This window comes from Megalobrama amblycephala, linkage group LG22 (assembly GCF_018812025.1).
Source record: "Megalobrama amblycephala isolate DHTTF-2021 linkage group LG22, ASM1881202v1, whole genome shotgun sequence".
In the NCBI taxonomy this organism is placed as follows: domain Eukaryota; kingdom Metazoa; phylum Chordata; class Actinopteri; order Cypriniformes; family Xenocyprididae; genus Megalobrama; species Megalobrama amblycephala.
In genome coordinates this window covers 30,821,195-30,834,465 of record NC_063065.1, presented here as the reverse complement: position 1 = coordinate 30,834,465, position 13,271 = coordinate 30,821,195, and the positions used below count along the sequence as shown (strand labels likewise).

Here is a 13,271-nt window from a genome sequence, read left to right as displayed (position 1 = left end):
ACAGGCCAAAAAAAATAAAACGTACATTTTAAACACAGTACTGTCAGTATTTGCTCTATTTTGCAATGAAATAATAGTTCTAACGAAAACCACAGCAGAACTACAACACACGAACGAATCGTGAGAGTCAATGATTCAATGATTCATTCACAGCCACTTGCTTCGTTACTGAATGAATGATTCAATGACTCACTCATAAAAACAGTGACTTGCTGCCACTTACTGGTGGTTTTAGTTTAATATTTAAAAGTTTTATTTAGTTTTACCATCATTGCATATTTCTTTATTGAACATTTTTATTTAAAACATTATTTATTTTATAGTTATTCATAAAGGTAAAAATATGCACTGGAAAATCAATTTAGGGGCAAATATTGTCCCTTAATGGTAAAGGTGTGACTGCAGTCGAAGTGGAAGAGAGGGGGTACGCAGAAGGATGGTAATGCCTTCAGGGGGTACTGCACGCTAAAAAGTTTGGGAACCACTGCAAAAGGGCATGTACAGAACATTATAATATGAATAAGTGTTTTGTTGGACCCTCACAGGTTTCGTTTCAGTGGCCGTATTTTGGGTCTGGCTCTGATCCACCAGTATCTGTTGGATGCTTTCTTCACCCGGCCGTTCTACAAGGCCCTGCTCAGACTGTGAGTCTCAGGGGTTTTTTGGTGTCAAGATGAAAGCTGGAATACACTACACGACTTCTGAATAGATATTTAAAACACTACGTATCATACACTTGCCCACTTTGTAAATGGTTACAGAGGGAAAAACTGGGCATCGTACACTAAACAACCGAGGTTCACAGAGGAGCTGACTTTAAGGTCAATATGAACACAACAAACTCAGAAACATGCGCCTCATTTCTAGGGAAAAAAAATAAAAAATTCAACTTGGCTCAAAATATTAAACATGTTTGATATAATCTATAGTCTGAAGCTAAAAAATCGGAATCTGTGCCGATCATACACTATGAGATTTTCTGTGAAATGTGTCAAATCTGGCTCTGACTTTTGGGCAACCAGCCTCAACTCGTCCATAAATCGGGGCAAAAATCTAGGCAGCGTCATGTTGTGTATTCCAGCCTTAAGCAGAGTTCAGATTGATGACTTTTGATTGGATGTCTGTGTTGTTTGGTCTGTAGAGTGACAGATTTGAGCGATTTGGAATACCTGGATGAGGAGTTCCACCAAAGCTTACAATGGATGAAGGACAACGATATCACTGACATCCTGGATCTTACATTCACAGTCAACGAGGAGGTCTTTGGACAGGTGCTGAATAATTCACCTTTTTCATGCGTCTTACCAAAATGCCTGCAATGAAAATGATCATTGATCAGTACTGAAGGAACTTGAGAGTTGAATCTCGCTCTCAGGCATCTTCATTACCTATAGCAAACCAAACCTTGTTGCCAGTTTTCCACATTGAACCAAAGTTGTAAAAGATGGCACGTCGGGGTCACCAAACAAACCAAACTACATTGTTTATACCAGTGTTTCTCAGGACTAGAAACACTCTTTGGTAGATCAACTTGTGTCCATTCTTGCTCTTAGAGGGCCACTCTCCTCCAGAGTTTAGCCTTAACCCAAATTAAACACATATGAACCAGCGATCACTAGAAACTAAGTAAGATAAGTTGGAGCTAAACTCTGCAGGCCATTGGCCCTCTAGGAGCAGGTTTGGACAACCCTGGCTTACTTATAGATACTTATATTAATCTGGGATAAATATTTTAACATGGAAGAATCACACACTTTAACTTTAGAAATGTAGAACAAATGGGTTGCTGAAGGTGCATCCATGCTTTGTAACCTGCCATGTCGTTAAACATTATTTCTGCTGAAACAAAGGTTTGTCCCAACCCTTAAAGGGCTGGTTGATTATGATTTCATTTTTTAACTTTAGTTAGTGTGTAATGCTGATGTTTGATCATAAACAACATCTGCAAAGTTACGACGCTCAAAGTTCAATGCAAAGGAGATATTTACTTTTAAAGAATTCACTGTTTAAGGACTACAACAAACGGCTGGTAGGGACTACAACAAGCTTCTTCTTCTTCTTAAAATGTACATAAACCCCGCCCCCGAGAACACACAACAAAGGGGGCGGGGCCATGTTGGGCTGCTTTAGAGAAGAGGAAGAGTTGTTGTAGTAGAGTGTTGTTGTCATGCCGTCATTTTACGCCGGACTGCTTCACAAACGAGGGTCAATTCAACACAAAAGATGAACATGACGGCACATGCTAGTGGATGAGTTGAATCAACTCCACAGCAACTACATCAATTTATCCACTAACCATTCAGAAACGTCCAGTTTCATTCTAAAAGTTGTAACTTCTTCCTGAGTCTCTCCATCAGTGTTGACTCCGGTTTGAACAATGTAAGGCTGAACACTTTCGTCATTTTGGCTGCATGAGATTCTCCAGCTTTGTTATTGTTGAGCTGTTAAAGCTCCGCCCTCTTCTGGAAAGGGGGCAGGAGCAGCAGCTCATTTGCATTTAAAGGGACACACACAAAAACGGCGTGTTTTTGCTCACAGCCAAATAGGGGCAAATTTGACAAGCTATAATAAATGATCTGTGGGGTATTTTGAGCTAAAACTTTCTGGAGACACCAGAGACTGATATTACATCTTGTGAAAGGGGCGTTATAGGTCCACTTTAAAACTCTTTTACGTCGTTTGACAGGTGACAGAGAGGGAACTGAAGTCGGGGGGCTCCAACATCCAAGTGACAGAGAAGAACAAGAAGGAATACATTGAGCGTATGGCTAGATGGAGGGTGGAGAGGGGGGTTATGCAGCAGACTGAAGCCCTTGTAAGAGGTTTCTATGAGGTACGTAAGCTTGAATAGTAGCAAGTCTACACAAAACGGTTTAGTGGAACGATTATTTACTCATCAGATTCAGAGGATTTGAATGTCAGATGTTCCTTTTCCTTGTACCAACGCAGGTTGTAGACTCCCGTCTGGTTTCAGTGTTCGATGCCCGTGAGCTGGAGCTGGTCATTGCAGGGACGGCCGAGATCGATTTGAACGACTGGAGATCCAACACAGAATATAGAGGAGGTGAGCAGATGCCTACTGTGCCTTTAAAATATCATAAAATGACGTGGCAGCTACTCTGTCAACAGTAAGTAAATTTAATGGCAAAAATGTTCAAAACGACCAGTAAATCATTAATTACTGGAGAAAAATGTTCACATGGTATTCATTTGTGATTAGACGCTTGATTGCTCAGGCTTACCATTTGTTCCATTTGAAGTGGTTTCAGTTTTCTTTCAGGTCCTCTGCTGTGAATTACTATGGAAGGTCAATAGTATTTTATCCCACCGCAAATGCCAAAACAAGTATCCCATCTGTTTAGATTGCAGTTCATTACTTAGAACGGAGCTGTTGACATTGAAAGCGTAACGGGTGAACCCTGTAGAATTTCATATAACCCTGCGGTGTTGTGGTTTCACAGTGTCGAGATGACCTCACTTGAAACTCTGGAGACTTCTGTTGACTTTTCCTGCACAGCCTATGCACATTCAGATAGAGACCCCTGAAGGGCCTCTTTAGTGGGACACATTCTCTTCTCTTCTCATACTTTACCTAATTTAAATGAGATTTTTTCAACTAAATTCTGAATTAGTTTCTTTGTGGAGAAGGTGCTCCCAGAATGCATTATGTCAAGCTCAGTGAAGAAAAATTGTCCAAGACTATGAAAGACTATGAATGATTACATTCATCCGATATTGAGAAGGATCACAAAAGGACTACTTTACCCAACTACTTTGGTATTTATAATAATGCTTTTTAGAGTGCCATTGTTAGTTTAGCGACATACTAATATTACTCTATTATTACTCCAACCATAAATTAACAAACCTGTACCAGCTAATCAAGGTATTCAGGATCACTAGGGCTGTGTCTGAAATCACCCCCTATAGTAGACAGCTCGCTGCTGGATAGTGCACTGGACATCCACATATTGGTGTTATGTGAAGGTAAATGTGGTAAATGTGAAGTATATAAGATTATTTATGTTAAAATACATTCTCTTAACCTAGTTTATTGTTCATTGACTACTATAAGTATGTCATTCAAAAGTTTATCTCCCCCAAAAGTGTAAACATTGAGCCCCCTAGACATTGAGAGCGGACCGCTCGGATCCGTCAATATCTTTATCTGGGGTGTGGCTACTGTAACAGGTTGTGAGATTGGGGCAGGCTGTAGCAGGCTGAGAGATTGGGGTGTGGCTTTTGTAGCAGGCTGAGAGTTTGGGGTGTGGCTGCTGTAACAGGATGAGAGATTGGGGTGTGGCTACTGTAACAGGTTGAGAGATTGGGGCGTGGCTGTTGTAACATGCTGAGAGTTTGGGGTGTGGCTTTTGTAGCAGGCTGAGAGATTGGGGTGTGGTTACTGTAACAGGTTGTGAGATTGGGGTGTGGCTACTGTAACAGGTTGAGAGATTGGGGTGTGGCTATTGTAGCAGGCTGAGAGATTGGGGTGTGGCTACTGTAACAGGTTGAGAGTTTGAGGTGTGGCTTTTGTAGCAGGCTGAGAGATTGGGGTGTGGATACTGTAACAGGTTGAGAGATTGGGGTGTGGCTACTGTAACAGGTTGTGAGATTGGGGTGTGGCTACTGTAACAAGTTGAGAGATTGGGGTGTGGCTACTGTAACAGGTTGAGAGATTGGGGTGTGGCTACTGTAACAGGTTGAGAGATTGGTGCGTGGCTGTTGTAACATGCTGAGAGTTTGGGGTGTGGCTTTTGTAGCAGGCTGAGAGATTGGGGTGTGGCTACTGTAACAGGTTGTGAGATTGGGGTGTGGCTACTGTAACAGGTTGAGAGATTGGGGTGTGGCTACTGTAACAGGTTGAGAGATTGGGGTGTGGCTACTGTAACAGGTTGTGAGATTGGGGTGTGGCTACTGTAACAGGTTGAGAGATTGGGGTGTGGCTACTGTAACAGGTTGAGAGTTTGGGGTGTGGCTACTGTAACAGGTTGAGAGATTGGGGTGTGGCGTGGCTACTGTAACAGGTGAGAGATTGGGGCGTGGCTGTTGTAACATGCTGAGAGTTTGGGGTGTGGCTTTTGTAGCAGGCTGAGAGATTGGGGTGTGGCAACTGTAACAGGTTGTGAGATTGGGGTGTGGCTATTGTAGCAGGCTGAGAGTTTGGGGTGTGGCTACTGTAACAGGTTGAGAGATTGGGGTGTGGCTACTGTAACAGGTTGAGAGTTTGGGGTGTGGCTATTGTAGCAGGCTGAGAGATTGGGGTGTGGCTTTTGTTGCAGGCTGAGAGATTGGGGTGTGGCTACTGTAACAGGTTGTGAGATTGGGGTGTGGCTATTGTAGCAGGCTGAGAGTTTGGGGTGTGGATACTGTAACAGGTTGAGAGTTTGGGGTGTGGCTTTTGTAGCAGGCTGAGAGATTGGGGTGTGGCTACTGTAACAGGTTTAGAGTTTGGGGTGTGGCTTTTGTAGCAGGCTGAGAGTTTGGGGTGTGGATACTGTAACAGGTTGAGAGATTGGGGTGTGGCTACTGTAACAGGTTGAGAGTTTGGGGTGTGGCTTTTGTAGCAGGCTGAGAGATTGGGGTGTGGCTACTGTAACAGGTTTAGAGTTTGGGGTGTGGCTTTTGTAGCAGGCTGAGGGTTTGGGGCGTGGCTACTGTAACAGGTTTAGAGTTTGGGGTGTGGCTTTTGTAGCAGGCTGAGAGATTGGGGTGTGGCTACTGTAACAGGTTGAGAGTTTGGGGCGTGGCTACTGTAACAGGATGAGAGATTGGGGTGTGGCTACTGTAACAGGTTGAGAGATTGGGGCGTGGCTGTTGTAACATGCTGAGAGTTTGGGGTGTGGCTTTTGTAGCAGGCTGAGAGATTGGGGTGTGGCAACTGTAACAGGTTGTGAGATTGGGGTGTGGCTATTGTAGCAGGCTGAGAGTTTGGGGTGTGGCTACTGTAACAGGTTGAGAGATTGGGGTGTGGCTACTGTAACAGGTTGAGAGTTTGGGGTGTGGCTATTGTAGCAGGCTGAGAGATTGGGGTGTGGCTTTTGTTGCAGGCTGAGAGATTGGGGTGTGGCTACTGTAACAGGTTGTGAGATTGGGGTGTGGCTATTGTAGCAGGCTGAGAGTTTGGGGTGTGGATACTGTAACAGGTTGAGAGTTTGGGGTGTGGCTTTTGTAGCAGGCTGAGAGATTGGGGTGTGGCTACTGTAACAGGTTTAGAGTTTGGGGTGTGGCTTTTGTAGCAGGTTGAGAGATTGGGGTGTGGCTACTGTAGCAGGATGAGAGATTGGGGTGTGGCTTTTGTAGCAGGCTGAGAGTTTGGGGTGTGGCTGCTGTAACAGGATGAGAGATTGGGGTGTGGCTACTGTAACAGGTTGAGAGATTGGGGCGTGGCTGTTGTAACATGCTGAGAGTTTGGGGTGTGGCTTTTGTAGCAGGCTGAGAGTTTGAGGTGTGGCTACTGTAACAGGTTGTGAGATTGGGGTGTGGCTACTGTAACAGGTTGAGAGATTGGGGTGTGGCTATTGTAGCAGGCTGAGAGATTGGGGTGTGGCTACTGTAACAGGTTGAGAGTTTGAGGTGTGGCTTTTGTAGCAGGCTGAGAGATTGGGGTGTGGATACTGTAACAGGTTGAGAGATTGGGGTGTGGCTACTGTAACAGGTTGAGAGATTGGGGTGTGGCTACTGTAACAGGTTTAGAGTTTGGGGTGTGGCTTTTGTAGCAGGCTGAGAGTTTGGGGTGTGGCTTTTGTAGCAGGTTGAGAGATTGGGGTGTGGCTACTGTAGCAGGATGAGAGATTGGGGTGTGGCTTTTGTAGCAGGCTGAGAGATTGGGGTGTGGCTATTGTAGCAGGCTGAGAGTTTGGGGTGTGGATACTGTAACAGGTTGAGAGATTGGGGTGTGGCTACTGTAGCAGGATGAGAGATTGGGGTGTGGCTTTTGTAGCAGGTTGAGAGATTGGGGTGTGGCTACTGTAGCAGGATGAGAGATTGGGGTGTGGCTATTGTAGCAGGCTGAGAGTTTGGGGTGTGGCTACTGTAACAGGTTGAGAGATTGGGGTGTGGCTACTGTAACAGGTTGAGAGATTGGGGTGTGGCTATTGTAGCAGGCTGAGAGTTTGGGGTGTGGCTACTGTAACAGGTTGAGGGATTAGGGTCTGGCTATTGTAGCAGGCTGAGAGTTTGGGGTGTGGCTACTGTAACAGGTTGAGAGATTGGGGTGTGGCTATTGTAGCAGGCTGAGAGTTTGGGGTGTGGCTACTGTAGCAGGCTGAGAGATTGGGGTGTGGCTACTGTAACAGGTTGAGAGATTGGGGCGTGGCTACTGTAACAGGTTGAGAGATTGGGGTGTGGCTACTGTAACAGGTTGAGGGATTAGGGTGTGGCTATTGTAGCAGGCTGAGAGTTTGGGGTGTGGCTACTGTAACAGGTTGAGAGATTGGGGTGTGGCTATTGTAGCAGGCTGAGAGTTTGGGGTGTGGATACTGTAACAGGTTGAGAGATTGGGGTGTGGCTACTGTAGCAGGATGAGAGATTGGGGTGTGGCTTTTGTAGCAGGTTGAGAGATTGGGGTGTGGCTACTGTAGCAGGATGAGAGATTGGGGTGTGGCTATTGTAGCAGGCTGAGAGTTTGGGGTGTGGCTACTGTAACAGGTTGAGAGATTGGGGTGTGGCTACTGTAACAGGTTGAGAGATTGGGGTGTGGCTATTGTAGCAGGCTGAGAGTTTGGGGTGTGGCTACTGTAACAGGTTGAGGGATTAGGGTGTGGCTATTGTAGCAGGCTGAGAGTTTGGGGTGTGGCTACTGTAACAGGTTGAGAGATTGGGGTGTGGCTATTGTAGCAGGCTGAGAGTTTGGGGTGTGGCTACTGTAGCAGGCTGAGAGATTGGGGTGTGGCTACTGTAACAGGTTGAGAGATTGGGGCGTGGCTACTGTAACAGGTTGAGAGATTGGGGTGTGGCTATTGTAGCAGGCTGAGAGTTTGGGGTGTGGCTACTGTAACAGGTTGAGGGATTAGGGTGTGGCTATTGTAGCAGACTGAGAGTTTGGGGTGTGGCTACTGTAGCAGGCTGAGAGATTGGGGTGTGGCTACTGTAACAGGTTGAGAGATTGGGGCGTGGCTGTTGTAGCATGCTGAGAGATTGGGGTGTGGCTATTGTAGCAGGCTGAGAGTTTGGGGTGTGGCTACTGTAACAGATTGAGAGATTGGGGTGTGGCTATTGTAGCAGGCTGAGAGTTTGGGGTGTGGCTACTGTAACAAGTTGAGAGTTTGGGGTGTGGCTTTTGTAGCAGGCTGAGAATTTGGGGTGTGGCTACTGTAACAGGTTGAGAGATTGGGGCGTGGCTATTGTAGCAGGCTGAGATTTTGGGGCGTGGCTATTGTAGCAGGCTGAGAGTTTGGGGCGTGGCTTCTGTAGCAGACTGATAGTTTGGGGCGTGGCTATTGTAGGAGGCGGAGTTTACATGGTGTTTACATGGTGAGGGACCATGACTGATACATTACTTGGGAAAAGACATATAGAGGTAGATACGTTGGATGGGTTTATTATAAGCAAGATGCTTGCATTCATTCTAGACAAACTGTTAGTTACTCAGTAACTCATGACACATAGCAACACAGCTAAAAGTATTCCTAATATGTTGGACCTTTTATTGAAAGTAGCCTACTCTTTTACCTGTTGAGACAATCCTTCACAAGCACCTGTAAGAGCTGTGTCTGTGATGTTCGGGGAGGTGCGACACGCATTTGCTTGGTGGTTTGAAAATATTCTTTATTTTTTGCAATTCTGCTAGGTGTCACTAGTGTCACATAAACTTCATACTTCACATTTAACTTCACTGTCAACTTCCAGGTTACCATGATGGGCACATTGTGATGCGCTGGTTCTGGGCCGCGGTGGAGAACTTCAATAATGAACAGAGGTTGCGCCTGCTGCAGTTCGTGACGGGCACTTCCAGTGTCCCCTACGAGGGTTTCGCAGTACTGCGTGGGAGCAACGGCCTGCGGCGCTTCTGCATTGAAAAGTGGGGAAAGATTACCTCTCTGCCAAGGTATACTGCATGAGATGACATACATCACACAAATCGAAAAATGACTGCTAAACACAGCTTCATGTGGTAACTCGTGATGACGTAGCTAATTCTTCTGGAGAAAATCTACCTAACTGAGGTAGAAAATGTATTTGATTTATCAAGGACTGATTTGAAGACCCCATTACATTGAAAAATGTGTTTGATGAAAGCAATTTTCTTTTGTGTGTTGAGGCACATCTGATGTCACGTGTCACAGTTTTCCGGGTCAGAACTCACAAGCAAACAACGAACAGAGCTAATATACACTCACAGTGTGCTATAGTACAACCAAAAAATCATGATCCTAACCTCTATCTCCATACTAAAATCTTTTTGGTCCGTCGAGAAGATTTTAAATGTGCATATTTTGCTAAAAGTTTGTCAGACTACATTACCATATAGATGACTAGCATATGTGCAAGATTAGAGACCTGGGCTGAATATTAAAAACCAAACGACTTTTGCCATTTCATGGAAAGAATATTATATCTCACTTAATGAAGCAGTGCTTTTAGATCCTTGCATTTCAGTTTATATTTGATGGTCATACCTCTTTCTCATGTGAATAGAAACAAATGCGAGACGTGAAATGAAAAGCACAGAGCGCAGTACACAGAAAGTGCTTTAACCATCAGATTCTTTGTGCGGTCTTCTATAAGCTTAATGTTTTGTTTACCTGCCATGGTTCTTCCACACTGTTCACAATGCGCAGTTCAATCACAACAGCAAAGGAAACCCCCTTTAAGCCTTTTCATACTGTTTAGACTTGTAAATAAAGCTAACCGAGATGACAAAGTGTCATCCTGAAAGCTCAAAAGCTCACTCAGGCCTGATTTGCATCCAGCGTTTCACCTTGAAATTCATTTCTCCCGGTTCGTCTGGCAAACAGAAGGGACTGCGGATCAAAGCCTGGCGCCGTCAGCACTAAAGTACAGGCTCATATTTCTCTGTCAGGGAAAGAACGGCTTGGCGTTTGTCATTGTGTGTGCACAGCGTCAGCAGCCAAAGCTAAATAAGGGCAATGTGATGGAAAGGATACAGATGCCTCACTCAGATACAGAATTTCACATGCTTTGCTACCGCGGAGAAGGGGAAAGTTTGTACTTTACAGCAAGGCAGCTCACAGAAATTTAGTGTTTATGTCGCCTATTTACTCAGAGGCCAGAATGGAATCTCCCTCTTGACCTTTGACCCCTGTATCTTGTCTCCTGCAGGGCTCACACATGCTTCAACCGCCTGGATTTGCCTCCCTATCCGTCGTACACTATGCTGTATGAGAAGCTTCTAACTGCTGTGGAGGAGACCAGCACCTTTGGTCTGGAGTGAAGGCATGTTTTTTTATTACTGTAAATACATTTTCAATAACTCAATCCACTTTTTAGAGATTTTTAAACTAATATATCTGGGAATTTTGTTTCAAATGACTTGAAATAGCATGCTTCTGCTCTAAAACACAACATACGTGGTACTTTTCTGTATTTGCGGGAGTTTGGGGTCAAAAGTAACATATGCAATGGTGAAAACCAGCTCCAGCCTATTGTATTCAACTGACTGACTCGATTCTCCTTATCATTCTATTGGTTAGGCATCAGTACGTCTGCTTTCTGATTGGTGAACTGGGATTTTCAGTGCCGGGCTGTGTTTGAAATGGAATGCTAAGATATTGCTTATGAAATACTGTACTACATACTGCCAGTATTTTATTACGGTACTGTAGTGTGTGCAACATTACACAATATGCAAAACATAAACACTTTAAAGTGCAGTAATGTATGCAATGTTGTTGTCACATCATCACGCTGCATGTTTAATAATTTAGCATGTGTTATCATATCAGAAATAGTTATTTTAATGTGTGAAAATGATTTTTTTTTTTTTATTCCACATTGCATTATGGAATACAACACTCCAAACAGTGTGCTCTAGATATATAACGTGCATTGTGGTGAATGTATGTATGCATACAGATGTGCACGTTACAGATGCTGCATAAATAGTATGGTAGTATGCTATTCCAAACACAGCCACTGATCAAACACTTTCATGCTCATATCGTCGGCCGAACTCCAAACCACAGCATATTATTTGCTTTAATAGAATTCCTAAACTGCATATAGTATGCCTGCTTTGATCACATTGATGATAGCATTAAAAAATATTCTGTTTTTGGAGTAGAAATGGTCAAACTCAAGTCTTTAAGCAGGACGCACGCATGGAAGCTCACTCGACAGTGATGTAAGCGACTTAATTGTGTAACTAAATTAGTGACACGAGCACTAAGCTAATCAGAACGTTCTGTCTGCAGAGTCTGTGTGGACACATTAGAAATAACTCTCTAATTGTTTAAATAACTCTTCTTAAAACCAGATCCTTTTTTTAGGGATCAGGGATGAGCTTCATAAAATCATGACATTGGATTCATACACTATATTTCTCGTGGCATAATTTATTTTGTTTATCACATTTATTGAGACCCTTCCTGGTTTAATGAAACAAAAATCTTCTTAATGATGTTTAATATAATTTATTGATGAGTTATACAAACATGAGCTGGTTTGTTCCTCATAATTGTAACTGTAAAACTAACAGACTTTGAGTCAAAATTACTGGTGATAACTACAGGCAACAAGAACCAGATGACCGGATTTTCTTTATTAATATGTATGCAATATCTTAAGTGGTGCTTTTATGTGTTTTTATTTGCATTTTTGTTGGACACTTACAGCCCGACCTCTCTGATAATCACAACCATCATGTCGGGAGCATTTAATGCATGCAGGCTCTTATGATAATGTGTAAATTACTATGAAACCGTTCCCCAGGATCTATTAAATGTGTTCCTGATGGATCTGAACTTCCTTTGGAAGGATGTCCACTTAAACTGAATCTGTGTATTAAATGCATAACTTGTTTGACGTATTGACAGAGATTGTGAAATGACTATCTGACCGTTTGCTGTTGTACACTGCTCAGTTGATGATGTTATAATGATGTATTTTTATCATTTTTATTTGTTGCCAGTTTTGTATTTTATATTCTTTTTGTATTTGAGTTCAATGAGATTGCATATGAAAACCCTTTACTTGCAATGCAAATTGTTTCAATTGTTAATGAAAATAAAATATGTAAATATAAATATTTATGTATACTAATCACTGTATATCAGCCTAATTTCCTGACGTCAATTTGTTCGACATGAACAGACTTTGCTTTTGCCCCAAAATGTTGTACATAAATGTCAATAAACGATCACTTTGTAGTAGGCTGATTGTATTGATTGTGTTGCTTCAGTCCAGCACTCACAAATACTGAAGTTCAGGCTCATCCTTACACAGTTCCAGCACTAGAGGGCCTCGCTCCAGTGTTTGGAAGAATCTCATCAACAAACACTGTTTTAAGAGGATAACATATTTTAAATAGCCCACAATAAGAGCAAAATCTTATAATAAAACTGATCCAATAAGATGCACATTTATTGTAATGAAACCATAATAATGTCTGAATGAATCCACTCCCCAGAATTTAAAAGATGCATGATTAGATTTAAGAATAAAAGTCCTTTTTACATCCTCGTTAACAGGTGAACATGTATGTGAGATGTCTGCATTGAGAGAAATTAAAAAAAAAAAAAAAGTGATTTATATACATAGAAAGCACATTAAATTCAAGTAAAACTTTTAAGGTTTCAAAAAAGTTTTGTGAGAATAAAAAGTCAAAATGTGGCTGAAATAATATTCATTCAGTGTAACAATTACGTACATACTAATTTATGTAAAAATTGAAACATATATTCTGACCTGTACGTATTAAAATGTATAAAAGAATAAGTGAGCATACTAAATTTTAAATGAATAAAACATTCTTGCTGACAAATGGGCAAAACCTAGAATAGTGGCAAAGTTTAAAAATTTAAAATGACAAGTAATTAGCATTTGGGGTCAAATTAATTAGTTTTAGATTTTTTGTTGTAAATATCCGACAAGATTGTTACACTGAATTACATTTACCTTCTGTAAATCAAGGTCAAAATGTAAGATATTGAATTTTTGCTCAGAAAAAACAAAACAAATGAAACAGCATTCTGATGTACTGAAAAACAACAACAACAATTTAAAGATGTGTGTTTGGATGCTTGAAAACACTTTTGTATGTCTTTGACCCATATATAAATCACATAAATTCAGATCACAGAGAAGAAAACAAG

The 13,271-nt window shown here is 42.4% G+C and overlaps 1 protein-coding gene across 4 annotated transcripts in view; it reads left to right on the top strand.

Annotated features, from left to right (window-relative positions):
* The window catches only part of LOC125258149 (E3 ubiquitin-protein ligase HECW1), a 70,542-nt gene extending 58,218 nt beyond the window's left edge, over positions 1-12,324 (top strand). For all 4 annotated transcript variants that reach the window (XM_048175010.1, XM_048175011.1, XM_048175012.1 and 1 more), the window contains 6 exons: positions 546-644; positions 1,142-1,271; positions 2,687-2,833; positions 2,950-3,064; positions 8,848-9,046; positions 10,282-12,324. In XM_048175010.1, the coding sequence (XP_048030967.1) occupies positions 546-644; positions 1,142-1,271; positions 2,687-2,833; positions 2,950-3,064; positions 8,848-9,046; positions 10,282-10,393 (802 nt within the window). In that variant the 3' untranslated portion in view covers positions 10,394-12,324. The remainder of the gene's footprint in view (positions 1-545; positions 645-1,141; positions 1,272-2,686; positions 2,834-2,949; positions 3,065-8,847; positions 9,047-10,281) is intronic.
* Positions 12,325-13,271: the final 947 nt, after the last annotated feature.